This window comes from Miniopterus natalensis, chromosome 1 (assembly GCF_054644295.1).
Source record: "Miniopterus natalensis isolate mMinNat1 chromosome 1, mMinNat1.hap1, whole genome shotgun sequence".
Lineage (NCBI taxonomy): Eukaryota > Metazoa > Chordata > Mammalia > Chiroptera > Miniopteridae > Miniopterus > Miniopterus natalensis.
The window spans coordinates 16,119,889-16,137,168 of record NC_142081.1 but is presented as its reverse complement, the minus strand read 5'-3'; the positions used below and the strand labels follow the sequence as shown (position 1 = coordinate 16,137,168).

The window sequence follows — 17,280 nt, the reverse complement described above, 5'->3', positions numbered from 1 at the left end:
CTCATTTTGCACATCTTATTTATATTTGGTCTCTACAAAACAACTAAAGAAGATTAATTTCCATTTTTTAAAGCAACACCCCATATGACCTAAAACTTCCTAAAAATAAAGCAGAGGCTAAATGTTTTTCAATTAAATGGCAATAAAATTCCCAACTGTTGGAGGTTAAATTGAGTGATCCATGATTTATATCTTTCACAAAATCTACACTAGATTTCACTTTGATAAAAATACTCACTGGGCCTCCACAAGGTACGAAATAGAAACAAGCCATAATCACAAGTGTCACTAAATCCAAAATAACTAATGTACATTTAATTAATTATTTTATTTTTGAAAATAAGAAAACCAGAAAAAAATAAAACTGGTTAATGGTAATTTCTTCTGGGATGAATGATGTCTTTCTGTGACTACCTTTTTCAATGGCAACTGGGAAAAAACTCTTTCATCATCCAAAAGGAATTTGAATTACACTTGAGACAAAGTCAAAGAATTTTCTGCATCAGTTTTAGAATGTCACCTGCATAGGGTCAAAGAAATCTGCTGGGCTTTTGTTCACTATGTCACCAGCACCTAGAAAAGTGCCTGGCACATAATAGGCAGTCATTAAGCATTTGATTTGTAAGTAATGTCCAACCTCTCTCTCCAATTGGCTTTCACATTCAAAGATCTCTTTTCAATTTATTCCACAAGTGGTAAATAAAAAAAATTAAAAAACAATGAAAAGAAGGAGGGAGGGAGGGAAGGAGGGAGGGAGGGAGGGAGGGAGGGAGGGAGGGAGGGAGGAGGACAGACCAACAGGTGGTTATCAAAAGCTTAGCAAAGGGATTTTTCTACCTTTGATATTTATTTCCATCATTTTTTTTAAAAAAAATTTAATTTTGGCAAAATCATATTTTATCACCTTTGTCAGCAGGATCAAAGGCTAAAATGATATCCATGAAGCAAACTTTAAAAGCCCTACAATTACAACTGCTCTGAGAATATTTCTGATAAGTAATTATTAAACATGTAGAGGGCTTTGTAAAGAGCATGTCAATATTCCATGATCTTTACAAGCTGAATCTTGAACCAAATCTCAAATACATTTTCTACTGACGCACTGAGAAGATGAAAGAGAAAGTCAGACTAGAGTCACATTAAATATTTCCTTTGGATGATATAAAGTTAGATACTTTTAACACCAATTTTCTAACTTTTATGATAATTTAGGAACTTCTTCAAATGTGGCAAGTTATTACAAGGAAAACAGCTTCACTAATAAAAACACACAGAAGAGGAACGATGCATATCTATCTCCAAGTGTGTCATCCATGCTTTATCTAATTTGCATAATGATAACTGAAATTAAGCCATTTCTTTTTTATGAAGTTCTTTCCTTTGATTTTAATATTTTCTGATAACTACCCCATCTGTGCTAGAAAAAAGGTGAGCAGGAAATGGTAGCTGCCCAGTTACACTGCATCCATGGTTACGTTACTCATAGTTACTACACACACTAAGTTAACACAGGCATCACAGTTCTACCTCATGCAGAACAGCTCGAGATTTGAAAACCTGTACGGTTCCAAAGAAGAAATGTCAGCAATACCTTTCACTGCACCTTCAGCCAGTTTCACCCCCCAAATAAATGATAATTCACTGTTCCCTCAGAGAAGAATGGTCCCTTCCGATTGTAGGAAGGGCTCGACTGTTATTAGGACAAAAGTATTTTCAAGTTTAATAGTTTCCTGGCTTTGGGGTCTGAATGAAAGAGAAATGAATCCACAGAAATTCCTATATTTAATCAGTCATCTACATAACTTTACATTATCTATACCCGAACTAGAGTTCATAAAATATATCTTCATATTAAAATTTCATTAAGCAATTCTATGAAATAAAACTAAAGTCCTTTGCCCGGTCGGTGTGGCTCAGTGGTTGAGCATCAACCTAGGATCCAGGAGATCGAGGTTCGATTCCTGATCAGGACACAAGCCCGGGCTGCAGGCTCCATCCCCAGTCGGGGGTGTGCAGGAGGCAGCTGGTCATTGACTCTCTCATCATTGATGTTTCTCTCTCTCTCTCCCTCTCCCTTCCTCCCTCTGAAATCAATAATGATATATTATGAAACAAACAAACAAAAAACTAAATTCCTTTGAATATGGCTTAAAACTAGCAGAGTCACCTCCACTTGTGCTGCCAAGCGTGCTTTCTCCCTGTCTTTCCGCTCCACGCACCGCTTTGCTTCCTCTAGCTCGGAGGCCATGGCACTGAAGTTCAGCTGCACTCTCAAGTTTGACATCTGCTTCTCCAGGTCGTCTTTCTCCCGCTCAACGCCTTTAAAGAGAAAATGCAAAGCTTGATGGCTGTTCTTTATTCACAGAAGAATGTATTTTCAGATGGTACAAAGCCTTGATGTTTTAATATTCCAGCTAACACAATCCACTTATTAACACTGTCACTCAACAGACTTCAGAATTTCCCAGTCTATTGTTTCAAATCTCCTTCAGTTTTCTACAATATTAATCCAATTTGATACTAAAACTTAAAATGGTATCTGATTTCTAGTACAATTTACTGCAGGAAAATCCTGCACATTTTTTTCCTTTTAACTTTCCTTACATCCCCTCATTACCTTCAAAGTCTAACAAGAATTCTGAAAAGAATTTTCAACTAAGCTACCCCCAAGTGAAGTTACTGAAGTTCACACAACAAAATGCTTCTCTTGCAACATAAGCACATGATTTAACGACAGTTAAATCTCTGGCTGTGCATGACCACTAACTTACTAATTCTGGAGACTACTACCTGAAATTATGTCACTGAACAATAAAATTGACTTAGTATTTAACTCAACATGAGATACTTGGTCTATGATGTACGGCACACTTTAATACTATCTTCCTCAGAGATAAATGACACAAAAACCCTTTCTCAATGAGCTTGCACTCCAAGAATAGAAACAAGACATAAATAAAGTACTTCCTTGAATCTAAGATGTCAAAAATTGGAACATATAAATTTAAACTTACTGTTTTTCCAGTAGTTTCCTTTCCAGAAAAGGAAAAACTGAAAGAAACACTACCAAATCAAATTTATAGATCATTTATAAGACACACTCCAATTTTGGAAATATCGAAGTGTTTCAAATAGAAATACCAAAGTGCTTAAAATATCACATGTACCTTGGATAGAAGGTACATAGGCATTTTAATAGCTTGATAAGAACACCGACAAATACTAAATAGATATTCCTGTAGAGCATAATGCTTAATATGCAGAAATAGTCCAAAGAATAGAGTGATTAACTCTACCTTGGTGAGAAACTGAGGTAGGAAGAATTGGGAACTAAGTTAGATTTAAAGAATCGATACAAAATTCCACTACACAGAGGAAATGCAGTTGGGGTGATATTTCAGGGAAAGGAAACAGCATAAAGCACTGAGATACAAAATTAGATTTAATATTCAGGTAACTACACACATAGTAGTTTTATATAGCTGACACATATGAGGGAGGGAAAAGGGGAGTCGGCAAGGAGTTTATGCATTGCTAGAGAGCTCAGAAATAATGCTCTAGACCAGGAATTGGCAAACATTTTCTGTAAAGGGTCAGATAGTAAATATTTGCCATAGACCTCTGTCATAATTACTCAGCTCTGCCATTGTATTGCAAAAGTAATCTATACAGTGCATAAATGATTGGGAGTAGCTGTGTTCCAATAAAGTTTATTTACAAAAGTCTGGATTTGGCCCATGAGCTGTACTTGGCCTACCCCTGCTAGGTCTACAACCTAAAATTATTCATATTTGTTTAAGTGTAAATGTATTTATTCATTTTATAAATATATGCATTCATTCATTTTATAAATGTCTAATCTTAATATATATGTATATGTGTGTGCACATAACATATATATCTCCACAATATATAGAGATATATTTCATAATATATATAACATTCATATATATATAACATTAGTATGAATATATATTATATAAAATATGGAAATAATACATATGAATGCATATCTAAATATATATACATATATGTATATGTTATGAAGTGTATATATATATTTGGTGTGGAGACATAATATTTTGCTATGTTTCATAATATATACATATAAAATATCAGCATGGCTATATATATATATAATACATAGATATATACATATACCTACATATATAATGAAGCATTAACAAAATTAAAATACTTAAAACATAAGGTATAAAATATAAATAATGTCGCAAACACTCTCCTCCCACATCCAGAGGATTTTCTCACACATTCAATTTTGAAACACTTGCTACAAACAGTAATGGGTTAGTCAAGGATAGTAGTTAAAAACTCAAGTTTGGGGAGAAAAAGATTTAGGTCTGCTACTTCCCACAAATGTGATCTTAGACAAGGTACTCAACCTCTTTGTTCTTCAGTCTTTTTTTAAAAAAATGATTAAAACAGAAACAAAAATAGTACTTTTCTCAGAGAATAGTTGTAAGAACTAAAGGAGACAATGTAAAATGAGCAGCATAATGCCTTATATGTAGTTAGAACTCAATAAATTATAGTGAGAGGTTTTAATCAAGAGGGTAAATTGAATGGTTTGTGTCTTAGACTGGTCCCTGTGGTAGCAGTATAGAAGATAGACTACAGAGGAACTAGAAGAAGACAAGAAGGTAATTTAGATGACATGAAGCATGCCTACACTGGGGTAGTGGGAACAAAAAAGAGGGTAGGGAAAATTCAAGAGATATCAAGATCTATAAATAGACGAGGTATCAGGATGAATTAGATGGAGCGGAGAAGAAATAATTTTGAATTTTCTTTGTATTTTAGGCTTGGATATCTGGATAAAGGATGATGACATCAATTGATATAGGAAATAAAACAGGTTTCGAGGAAAGAATGAATTCAGATTTAAATCTGTTGACTGAGCAACTGTGGAACAGCATAGAGAGATGTCCAATGAGCAACTCCAACTGGAGGGCTGAAGGGTAGGACAGCGAGTGGAGCTAGATTTAGGAATCATCTATAGGCGACAGTAAAGCATAAGATTAAGTAACAACCCCTACAGAGAAGTAGTAAGAAAAGCTATAAATGGAGTTCTACACAACACCAGCATTTAAAGGACAAACTGAAGAAAGGAGTGGGAAGGAACGGAAGGAAGGGAAACCAAGACAGAGGGCGCAGGAAGGAGGAGCTCTGCAGGCAGCGGGAGGCCCGAACAGGAAGGCGACTAAACGGGTGGGTGAAAGGGAACGGCAGGCGCCTTTCCGCTGGCTGCCGAGGACCCTGTGAGTAAGCGGAGTCCACTTCGGAAGAAGGCAGGAAATCACTGTGGACTGGGTGGGTGGAGGACAACCAGCAGCCAGAGTGCGACACTGAGCGTCACTTCTTACATACAATTTTTAAAAATAACAACACAAGTGTTTTATAAAGATGAAAACTCTAGAAATGTTAAAAGAAGGCAAAGAAGTCCATTATCATATTAACACATTGTTTGCAGGTAGTTTTTATCGCTCGCTCTACTACCAGTCAACGTAAAACGTATAAATACGTTTCCCGCATACAATGTTTAATAAAAGAACTTTTCAATTCTTTTAAACCTCATAAATAGTTCAGAAAAATGAGATTCTTCTAGTTTTCAAAGGCACCAAAAATAACTAGATTTTATGAGGAAGCAAAACCTATAACAAATGTACCACAGAGTCTTTTTCCAAACAAAATGAGAGTTCCTATGTGCATCATTATGAAAATTTGGTGAATAATCTCATACCTTAGGATTTTACTTTTAAAAATAAATTTTAATATATTTGGCATTTTATATATTTTTAAAATTTATATAATTTAAACATTTAAATTACAACATCACATGAAACTTAAGTGAACTTAATGGCATGAAAATATATTAAGATAGCCCTGGCCCATGTGGCTCAGATGGTTGGAGTGTCATCCCATACACAGAAAGGTTGCAGGTTCCTTTCCCAGTCAGGGCACATACCCAGGTTGCAGGTTCAGTCCCTGGTTGGGGCCCATACAGGAGGCAACCTTTCAATGTTTCTCTCTGACATCAATGCTTCTCCCTCTCTCTCCCATCCTCCTTCTCTAACATCAACAAAAACATATCTTCAGGTAAGGATTAAAAAAAGAAAATGTATTAAGATAGGTATGTTACAATTTGCTATCCAGCGAAGACATTCTGGCAATGTGTAAATTCTAACTCAGGCAACATATTGAGTTATGTGCGGGAAACATGGGAAAATATTTACCTTCCCTGACTTTAATGTACTACAAATGCTTACAAAAATTTATCCAGTAAATTAGGCATTGGAGTAGGAAGCCTCATTATTAATGTAACTTATAAGCTGAACAATAAGGACTAGAGTATTAGAAATCATTATAAAATCTCAATATCACTATTTCTGTTAACCTGAAAGTAAAAAACATAGAGGTATTTTAAACTTAAGTATAAGAACAAGTACACACTCACACACACACACATTTAGGCACAGAAATAGGAAGCTGGAAAAATTCCACTACTGGCTTTGCTGGCTCTTTCTAAGAGAAAGCTCCATGACATAAACAGGTCTGACAACTGAAATGTGTTTAAAAATCAAACACAGAAGACACTGAAATCGGATACTAAATACAGCCGACCAGGTAGCTCAGTTGGTTAAGGTGTCATCCCAATAAGCCAAGGTTGTGGGTTTGATTCCAGTCAGGACACATAAAAGAACCAATGAATGCATAAATAAGTGGAACAAGTCAATGTTTCTCTTTTTCAAATCAATTAAAAATAATAATAAAAAGAAATAGATAAGATGACAAAAGCACAATGTAAGAAATGCAATTCTGAAAATGGAAAGTATTTAAGAAAGATTTTTTAAAAACCTACATTCACAAATCAAAATTATACCTCTCCTAAACCTCCAGTCATCTCCTTGTTCATCCTGATGGTTTGCCTGTGGCTTGGAAATCTGAGATACTTGATGTTGTAAACCCTTTCGATCGCCCTCTGCTTTCATAAGTTGTGCACGGAGTTCTTCTACCTGAATACATACAGTCAAAATTAAACTTACATAAGTTTTAAAAGTAAAGAAAAAAGTAACTGAACTCACAAATTATTACAAATTATTTTCCTAGGGGAAAAATGTACTTCTACTGGGCTACTGCAAGCACAAGTTGAAGCCAAGTTACTCTCCTTGTCATGCCAAACACAGTGGAACAGTCAGTCTCCTGCTCGTTTCTTTATCCCTCCCATTCCCTCCACAAAGAATGAATGTCTTTTCCCCTCTTCTGTGTCTACTTGGCAAAAATTTGACCACATTAAAAAAAATCCTTTATTTGGACCTTACTACTATTAACCCAAACTACCTCCAATTAAGTACGAGATGTTCTCATATTTTTCACTTAGTTCTTTCATGTAAACATGGTCTACTGATTGGTAAGCTGAAGAAAAATGATCACGAGTTAGCATATTTTGATATCAAAATACTGCTTCAAATAAATAAGCAATAAACACTATTGAATAAACTATAAACTCCTTGAGGTCAAGGACTATTCTATTCATCTCTGTATTTCTAGGGACTAGCAAATTGCCTACCACATACCAGGTATGTCCCCAGTGGGCATTAAACAAGTAGGCAGTGGCAAAAAAACTCAGGTGAAGTCACAATAACTGCATAGCAGCCAAACACAGAAACCTCTTACTTCAAAAGGTGACATTGTAAAGTACAAGTCAGAGTTCCAAAAAAATCAGAGTGGAATTAAATACAAATATAAACTTCCAAAAAAGAAAGTCTGAACTCTGCCAACATTAATTCCAGTGGACCACTGGCTGTAGAACAAAGCCAAGGAACATTTTTAAAGGTTTTGTAAAACAGGTGCGACGGGGTATTTTCAGCACTAATTGTCAAAATGTAATACTCCTTCTAAACATCTATATGATTTCTGACATCTTTGCCTACCTAGCATATTATGTAATGAGTTATGCAACCCACATCTCAAAACAGAGGAAGGTACAATTGCATTTTATATTAAATACAGGCAGAAAGGCAGTTAGTTGGAAAACCATAAGCCCCTATCCAACATATGTAAGATGGCTATTTCAAGTTATCGAATTTTAAACACCAGAAGCACCAAACTCCCACTATGGTCTAATGGGCTACAAAATGTTATGCTTTAAAAGTAAGCCTTTGGTTTGGTTAAAAAGGGGCAGGTAGCATCTTGAAAATGTGAATACAAGGCAATAATGCATTCAAAGTCACCTGAAAGTGCAAAAGTCTGTTTTATGCATTTTGCTTCCTCCTTCACCCTCCAATGCCTCCTTGAGGAAAATTAAGCCCCTGGGAAAATTTTATCTTACACATCCAGTCTCACTTTTACACTGGTTATGCTAAGAGAGGGAAGTCCTAAGCTGGAGCAGCCATCAGCATCCACACTGTCACAGTGGAAACCTCGGCTGGTGTTTTTACTAGCTTTCTCTGAATCTTCCTGAAAGGATTTCATCTTTTACTTATGGATGCTGATACACATTCCTTGGGAAAAAATTATTCTAGACCTAGGTTTTTCCTTTCAAAAGACAGTTAATAGAGAAGGAGACTCAACCCTGATTTAATTTAAAAGCAGCTTATCATAGCTTTCATAGACTTACCTGATGCAAAAGTGTTTCTCGGCTGCCCTCCGACTGATTCAATAACCTTCGAGATAGCTCCAATTCCTGTTCAAGCTAGAGTTTCAACAAAGGATAGAGAAATATCCAATGGGACACAAGTTCACTAAATTATATGGGCACAGCTTAAGAGGAGAAAATTGGAAAAGTTTTCAGAAGATAGTGTGGAAGGATAAATGTCTTGCTATAAACACATTAATGCTTCCATTAAGATAATGTTAACTGCATAACAAAAAGTGACCCACGGGCTCGATCCTCAGTCAGGGGCGTGTGGGAGGCGGCCGATCAATGACTCTGGTCATTGATGTTTCTGTCTCTCTCCCTCTCCCTTCCTCTCTGAAATCAATAAAAATATTCAAAAAAAAAAAGAAGTGACGCAGACCAGACTTCAAGAGGGCTGGGTTCTAGTCACTTCCATCTCAGCTATGGCCTCCTTAGACCTCCTTTCTGTTATCTCTAAAATAAGTTTTTTATATTAAACAACCTCTGAGATTCCTTCCAGTTCTAAACCATTTTAATCCAAATTCTAGAGCAATTCTGTCTTTAAATTAGTACACGTAGTATCATATGAACTGAACTAGAATAAAAACTTCAGAAACCCAATGACTCAAAATATATTTCATCCAACTGATGATTTTATATATTCTTATATCCCTAATATTGCTAACATCCATAATATTCCTAAAATTTTTAAATACTTAGGTTCAGCCCTGACCAGGTGGATCAGTTGGTTGGACTGTCATCCCATACACCAAAAGGATAGGTGTTTGATTCCCAGTCAGAGCACACACCTGGGTTGCGGGTTTGGTCCCCAGCAGGAGCACATACGGGAGGCAATGCATTGACGATTCTCTCTCACATCAATGTTTCTCTCTCTCTCCCCTCTCTCTAAACCAATAAAAAACATACCCTTGGGTAAGGATTAAAATAACAAAATAAGTAGTAATAAAATATCGAAGTTCAGAATAAGACATTTAAAGTTTCCTGAATAATACAGCTATTAGATAACTAACTGTGAAAAATGTGCCCGTTGGGTGACTGAACACCCTGCAAAGAGTAAACATGCTGAGATTACTTCGAGTAGAGAAAACACCAGGATGCGAAGGGAGCAGAGCATGCCGCCACCAAACACACTTTTCTGGCACAAGGATTATTCTGAGCTGATGGCGGTCAAGACCCAGCAGACTCAGAAAGTTTTTACCTTCCCCTTAACTGGGTAAAAGAACTTAGAAAGGGGGTCTATACCAGAAAGAAAGCTTTTTATTACCACAGATAACTTTCTGAAAAACTGAAGTGTACAGCAGGGGAAACATTTGTTCTTCTACCATCTATATCAGTCCTTCACCAATTGCACGTGTGGTGGGTGTTGCTACCAGGAGTAGCAGGAGGGAGCACTGTGGTCACAAACAGGTCTGACCTTGACCATGGGGCAGGAACATGAATCAACCTGAGATTAAACTGTATAGAACTACACACACACACACACACACACACACACACACACACACGAGTGAGTGCACATAAAGCTGCATAAACTGTGAATTGAACAAATGGCAATTTCCTGACTTGAATACTGAATGACAATTGTGCAGAATTTTACCAATGAGGGAAACTGAGGGAAAGGTACATGTGACCTATCTGTAGATTTTGTTTTGCAACACCCTATGAATCTATTTCAGTCCAGTTATGTAAGTTATTTTTAAATTATACATGTGGCTCATAAAATAAATGTCATATTTTTTAGAAAGTAAAGTATATGTGAAATTATAGAATCTACACAAAATATTTTCTGACCTGTTTTCTTGTTTCTATGGAGACATAAAGAAGGAAAGAATCACACTTCAGTTAAAATGGTTTCAAAATCTACCAAGGCCCATTTCTCATGATCCCTGGGTAATATCAACTGTCTTAATTCCCAAAAGGCAAACCTGACAACCTGACATACCGTGTTTACAGTGAAGAAAGCATGGACGCATCATTTAACTTGACATTGGTCCGCAAAATAAAATAATGGAGGTAACTTTAGATATAAAAAGCAATAATGAAGAAAAGAACATTACATTAGAGGCAAATTTTCACTTTATCATTCATTACTTTGTGCTCATCCTTAAATCTACCCATTTGCAAACTGAAAAGTGTCTGTGGCCTCTGAATTCCTTGCTAATTCTAAAATGCCAGGCTCCACAGGGTCACAGACATGAATGTATGTCAAAAGTCCTTAGTGTTAATGAGAACAGAGGATTTTTTCCTCTAGGCTAACTGTGACTAACTCCTGTCATGAAAACGAATATCTAGAAAACGCCCAGCTTTTAAACAGGTCTTTCCTAACCCTGCAGCAAAGGCCAGCTCTTTAAGTGTTCCCCAGATGATAGGTAGCAAACAACCTGTCCATGTTTCTAAGAGCAAGAAGCAAAGAGGCAGAGCCTTCAAGCCAAGTGACGCCACATCAATCCATAAAGCCTTCACTGAGCTCTAACAAATGATCTCAAGGCACTCAACAAACATCACCGGTCCCAAACAACACTGCTCTTTCAAAGATAACTTTCAAAATCTTACTTGGCTCTTCTCAGTTTCAGTTTGTCTTAGCTTGTTTTTCATTACTCCCTCGTCGTCTGCTTTAGCTTCTTGTTTCTTCAATGCCTAGAATGAAAGAGATGGGAAAATACGTCAGAAGTCCTGCACATGTTTCTAAGAGCAAGTACCAAAATACATCCAGCATTGAAAGACACTACTAGGACTTAACCAAGAAAAGGCTGAGGAACATGAATATGAGTTGTACAAAGTATTTGAAGGGACTACAACCTGCTCATTCACTGAAGTCCTAACATTTCAGATGGAATCAAACATAAGCAACTTTGATCTTCCTAATCAATTTCCACTTAGTTTCACTCTTTTCCCATCTTTGGGTATTTTGTTACACAATTAGAAAGTATGGGCAGCTAACAGTTTTCTTAGAAACAAGCAAAGCTTACTGCCTGTTGAAATGATGGTACTTAAAAGTTATATTATCTGCTCAACTATTTAGATATAATACTAAAAACTAGCTCACTAGTTTTCCAAATTCTGAAAAAAATCTCATCAAAGTAGAAACATGCTTGTTGCATCATTATTACATATATGACATTTTATCACAACATGTAACTGGCTTTTCAAACCATACTTCACACAGAGGGAGGGAAAAGCATTCTTTTCTACATTTTTCTCTCATTAATAAAATGGAAAAAAACTTTAAAAAATACAAATTTCAAAAGTCAACCACAAAAGTGTGTGTTTGGGTTTGTTTCTATGCTAAACTTAAGGAAAAATTTATATTTGGAACAATCTTTCATGACATCTAAAAGACATTCCATTTGTTCAAAAAAATGTTTTGACAATCTTAGCTTTTAGACTTAGAAGGTGTATGTGTAGAGGCCATCCAAACTGAGAAAAGCCAAACTGTCAGAGTCTTTTCCAACAGGATCTATGGTGCTCAATAGAAAGCGATTTTTAAAAGAACACCAGGACATGTTAAATACTGCTTAGATGTAAGTATAATCAATCGTATTCAAGTTCATTTACTTACATATCCAACAAATAACTTCTATGTGCATTTATAAAATGCCAGGCACCATGCTAGGTGTTACTAATATACATGTATATAAAATAACCATGGCCCCCCATCCATGAGATTACAGCTCCCTCTGCCATGGCTCCTACTCCCACTAATAAAAAGCAACTGAGGAAAGAGACATAACCAGAATAAAAAATAATTTTGGTTTGGTATAGTAATAAAAAAACACTTTTAGAGTGCTTACCAGGCGTTCTGCTTCTTACATATATTCAAAAAATACATTACATATGTTGAATACAACATTTAATCTTTATGATAATTCGATGCATTACTAAGCCCATTTTATTAAGGGGGAAGCTGGGGTACAAGTAGTAGAATAACTTGCCCATTCTAACTAGGTCATTCACCTAGTTACTGACAGAGATAGGACATAGACTCAGGCTGTCTGCCCCTCCATGTGGAAATAATAATGTCAACCTTACAGGGTGGATATGAAGACTAAATAATTTGAAACTTGTAAAGCATTGAAAGGTACAATAAAAGACAACTATAACAATTACTGAATTGTTAACATTAATGAAGTATTACAATCATAATACTTTCAGGTCGTTATCAGGTGATCCTGATGTTTGCTTTTGTTCTTTATTGCTGGGTAAAATTTGTAATAATATTTAATTCTATATGCATAATCTATTCATAATCTATTTGACTTGTTGGAAAATTCTCCAGTGAGAAAATTTTTCCATTTTACTAACTGGAATTAATCCATTTCTGTCCCTTTCTTATGATTTCCCAAACTCACATTTTTAAAATCCTATAACACTTTACATTAAAAAAAAAACAAGGACGTGCCCGGCCAGGCGTGGCTCAGCGGTTGAGCAACAACCTAGGATCCAGGAGATCACGGTTTGATTCCAGGTCAGGGCACAGGCCCGGGTTGCGGGCTTGGTCTCCAGTCAGGGGCGTGCAGGAGGCAGCTGATCAATGACTCTCATCATTGATGTTTCTTTCTCTCTCTCTCTCTCTCCTCCCCTTCCTCTCTCTAAAATCAATAAAGATATTTTTTTAAAAAAAAACAAACAAGAAAATTACATTAACATTTCCCAAGTGTTCGCTGACTTTATTTTGATTAAATGCATTAAGAATATGTTTAACTCACATTTATATGCTTAATTTTACTTACTTAGATAGACATTCAAGAGAATCCTTGTTTATCCAGAGGCTCACATTTCCAAAGAGTAATACAAAATATGGTGCAAGCTTCAGATGGCCAGAAACCTCAGCTGTCATGATCATATTTTACTTCTAACACAGTTCTTGGCACATTTTAGGTGGCAAACATGTTATTGAATAAATATGCCTTTATAATCTCTGAATAAAAATTTCACTATGCAGTTGGCCAATGCTGTTCATCACATACATGTAAGTTTTCCAGAATTCTCCCACCTTTCTTAATTGCCATATTTTCTCAAGCACCAAGTTGTCTTTTTTTTCTGGGGAAATAATTATCATGGTGGAGTGATACTGGAAAATAAATATTTATTTTGGGGCTTAAGTCAAAGAGTTTTAACCTTTTGCTGTTTTCACAAGTCATCATTTTAGTCTTTTCTTTAGAAATCTCACAAATGGGTTTAATTTTTTGTATTAATGAAATAATTTAGGTTTACAAAACAGTTGTAAAAATAGCTCAAAGTTACCATATACCCTTCACCTAGTGTTCCCTAAAATTAACATCTTACATGACATGGTATGTTTATCAAAACTAAGACATTAACATTGTTACAAAACCATTAAGCTACAGCCTTTATTCAACTATCAAATGTTCTTTTTTTGTGCCAAAATTCAATTCAAGGTACTATGGAGCAGCTTCGGAATGGTGAAAGTTTCTCTCAGTCTTTTATTGTTTTTATGACCTCAACAGTTTTGAAGAGATACTCCAGGTAACTTCAGGTCAGGTATTTTATAGAATGTCCCTCAGTTTGGGTTTGTCTGATGTCTTCTCATGATTAGACAGGGCTCATAAATTTGAAAGGGGTACAGGGGATACAACAGGGCTAAGTGCCCTTCTCACTGCATCACATTGCAGGGTGCACAGTATCACCAGGACTCAGGAACGGGGATGTTAACATTGAGCGCTCAATTAAGGTAAGGTGGTGCCTGCCAAATTTCCTTACCATAAAGTTAGTATTCTTTCCTTCCCATACGCTATGTGTTAAAAAGAGTCACTAAGCCCAGCCCATACTCAAAGAAAAAAAATTAAGCTCCACCTCCCAGAGGGAGATTTTCAAAGAATGTGTGGAAATATGTTAAAATCACTAAAGTAACTAACAAATATTTTACTAGATTATTTCGAGGCTATGCAAGTATCATTAAAGTTTCACCCACCAATTTTAGCTCAAAGCCAGACCAACTATAACACTATTAGTTCTTTTTGGCCTACAAAATTTTCCCCCATCAAACCTTAGAGTCTAATGTAACCCAGATTCCTAGTAAGTTAGCTCCACGCCAGTGCTCACCAGTAAGCAGAATGCTGAACCTCTTTGTATTCACCCCAAGATGACCTGCTCACACTAAAAGCACTGAGTGATCTAGAATTTACATAAGACTCCTTAGGTGTACTCACACTCATCAAAGCTTCATCAAACACTGGTATTCTCTAAATTCTCCTGGGCAACTCCACCAACCAGGAATTACCCTTCTTCCCTGGTCCCTACATCCTGCCCAGCCTCATTAGTTATTTTTTTGCAGCTTCTGGACCTTCCCCACATGCTTCTGAATCTCCCTGTCCAAGTTATGCAGAACAATTTGCCTCTATTCCAGTTCTCAATTTTGAATCCTATACTCAAAACCATGCCCAACACTCCCACTTGCCCCACCCTGTAAAGAAAGGATCTGGCAGTTACCAGGATCCATTCCCCTTAAAGGGTAATATGGGAAATAATTACTCCCATTCTCACACCAACAGATATTTAATCTTCATTTCCTAAAATTAATATAAATGTTAATAATTTTACTTGATGTTAAAGGAATAAAAATCAATAAGCTGAACTTTAATTAATCGAATTGTGTTTTTTTCTATTTCCAGTCCATGAAACTATACCCTATAAAAACAAAATTCTTCTGGAAGTCGACTGGCTGCTTTTTAAAAAATCCAAATTTCCATATATGACCTTGTTGAATAAGAGAACCTCTAATTCTCTTGGATACCTAGGAATCTGCAATAAAATTTCCTTTTCTCCTCACTTTCCATCTTCAACACCTGACCAGCTAACACTTTTCCAAAATAATATATTTTTCTATTGTAGCTCTACTTGGTGCCTAAAATATTGTTTAGTACTCTTTTATTTCTCCTTTTACTCTAAGGATATGGATGCAAGTCCTAGAAAATTCAGTCAATGAGAACTTAAATTCTATTGTTTTCAGCAAAGGAGCAAAAGTGAGGTATTAAGGATCAGCCTGAAGCGAATTACTGCATTTCCAAGATATCATCTAGAAATGCCATTAAGCTTGAACGTTATTTCTGCTGCTTCTACACCATGAGTGAGTAAACAAGCAAACACACAAGCAATATTCTAGCCCAGGATACTGGCCCTGCTTTCTACATTATCTAGTTTAAAATGAAAGACGAAAGAGAATCTAACTCTTAAGACCTGGTAAATGTATATTAATGGACTTTACAGTTCTGCAAACCCAGAAAATACTCAACGAGAAACATTTTTAAAACTAACTGAATCGAAATTAGAAGCCATTTCTTTAAACCTTAATAATAAACTAACTCATTTGCCACCTTTTTAAAATGTATAAGCCTGCAATGGATTTCTTTTCTATTTGACTTAGATCAAGCAGCTTAGAATTATATTAAAACTGACCCAGTAAAAGCAGTTATAAAAAGAGAAAAAAAATCACATGCCAATGAATTTCTATTACCGTTATTTTGCCCTTTAAAGCTTGTGTGTGTGTGTGTGTGTTTCATAAAAGCAGTTTAGCTATAAAGCTATAGTGCACACTGCTCTAGGATTCAGACTGTCGTCTTTTACATGTTTAAGATCACAGCAACAACACTTGAGCCTTAATAGAGGGTCCCTGGGGCACATTTAAATCTTTAATAACAACAGTTTTTCTTCTTTTTCTTAAGTGTGCCTATTTCCATTAAAAAGACTAACACTGAGTATTATCCTACTGTAGTTCTTTAGAGGTACATGATTCTGAATTCTCAGTTAATTTTTTATTTATTTAAAAAAATGCAACCTTTCCTCCTAGAGAGGGGGGGAAAAGAGAAAAGGGAAATATTTGTAGATGTCTCATCTGACCATAAAACTCCCACAACTTTGACAATACCCATGTTTATCAAGAGACTCTAAAAATAAAACATGCAAAAATGTAGAACAAACAGGGAATTAAAGGCCCTTTGTCTATTTTAAATGGACCAGCAAGCCTGGGTAAGAATGATGGAGTTGGAATGAAATAAAGGTCACATCTTAACTCCCACACGGGCCACTGAAATTATGAAAAGAAAAAAAAAAAATGAACATACGCTCCCCTGTCTCATCCCAATCACTCAGCATGCTACAGCTGCTGCCTTTGGTCACAAGGGTAAGAGCATGTAGATGATTCACTGGTAAACCAACAAGGTTACAGACAAACAAGTCTGTGCTCATATCCAACAAAAGGCCAGTAACATTATACTAAAAGGTATAAACTTTCAAGTCAGATTTTTTCTCCAGTAATAAAAAAAAAATGAAGAAACCATGTCACTGATAATTAGAAAAATAGTTACTCTTACTATATACACTTTTAAAGGCCTTTGGGGAGAGCAGTTTTAGGTTCCCAGCAAAACTAAGAGGCAGGTACAGAGTCCTCATATACACCCCAGCCTCATACACGCACAGCCTCCCCCATTAGCAATATCCTCCTTTGGATATTGATGTACAACATAGTACATTTGTTACACATGATGAACCTACACTGACGCATCATCATCACCCAAAGTCCATAGTTCACATTAGGGTTCACTCTTGGTGTCGCACATTCTATGGGTTTGGGTAAGTATGTAATAGCCTATATCCATCATTAT

At 36.0% G+C, this 17,280-nt stretch overlaps 1 protein-coding gene across 5 annotated transcripts in view; it reads right to left on the bottom strand.

Moving 5' to 3' along the window:
• CEP128 (centrosomal protein 128) overlaps nucleotides 1–17,280 on the bottom strand; it is a 291,713-nt gene that overhangs the window by 211,477 nt on the left and 62,956 nt on the right. For all 5 annotated transcript variants that reach the window (XM_016220106.2, XM_016220114.2, XM_087818763.1 and 2 more), the window contains 4 exons: nucleotides 11,213–11,296; nucleotides 8,639–8,713; nucleotides 6,902–7,034; nucleotides 2,168–2,319 (listed from right to left, as the gene is read on the bottom strand). In XM_016220106.2, the coding sequence (XP_016075592.2) occupies nucleotides 2,168–2,319; nucleotides 6,902–7,034; nucleotides 8,639–8,713; nucleotides 11,213–11,296 (444 nt within the window). The remainder of the gene's footprint in view (nucleotides 1–2,167; nucleotides 2,320–6,901; nucleotides 7,035–8,638; nucleotides 8,714–11,212; nucleotides 11,297–17,280) is intronic.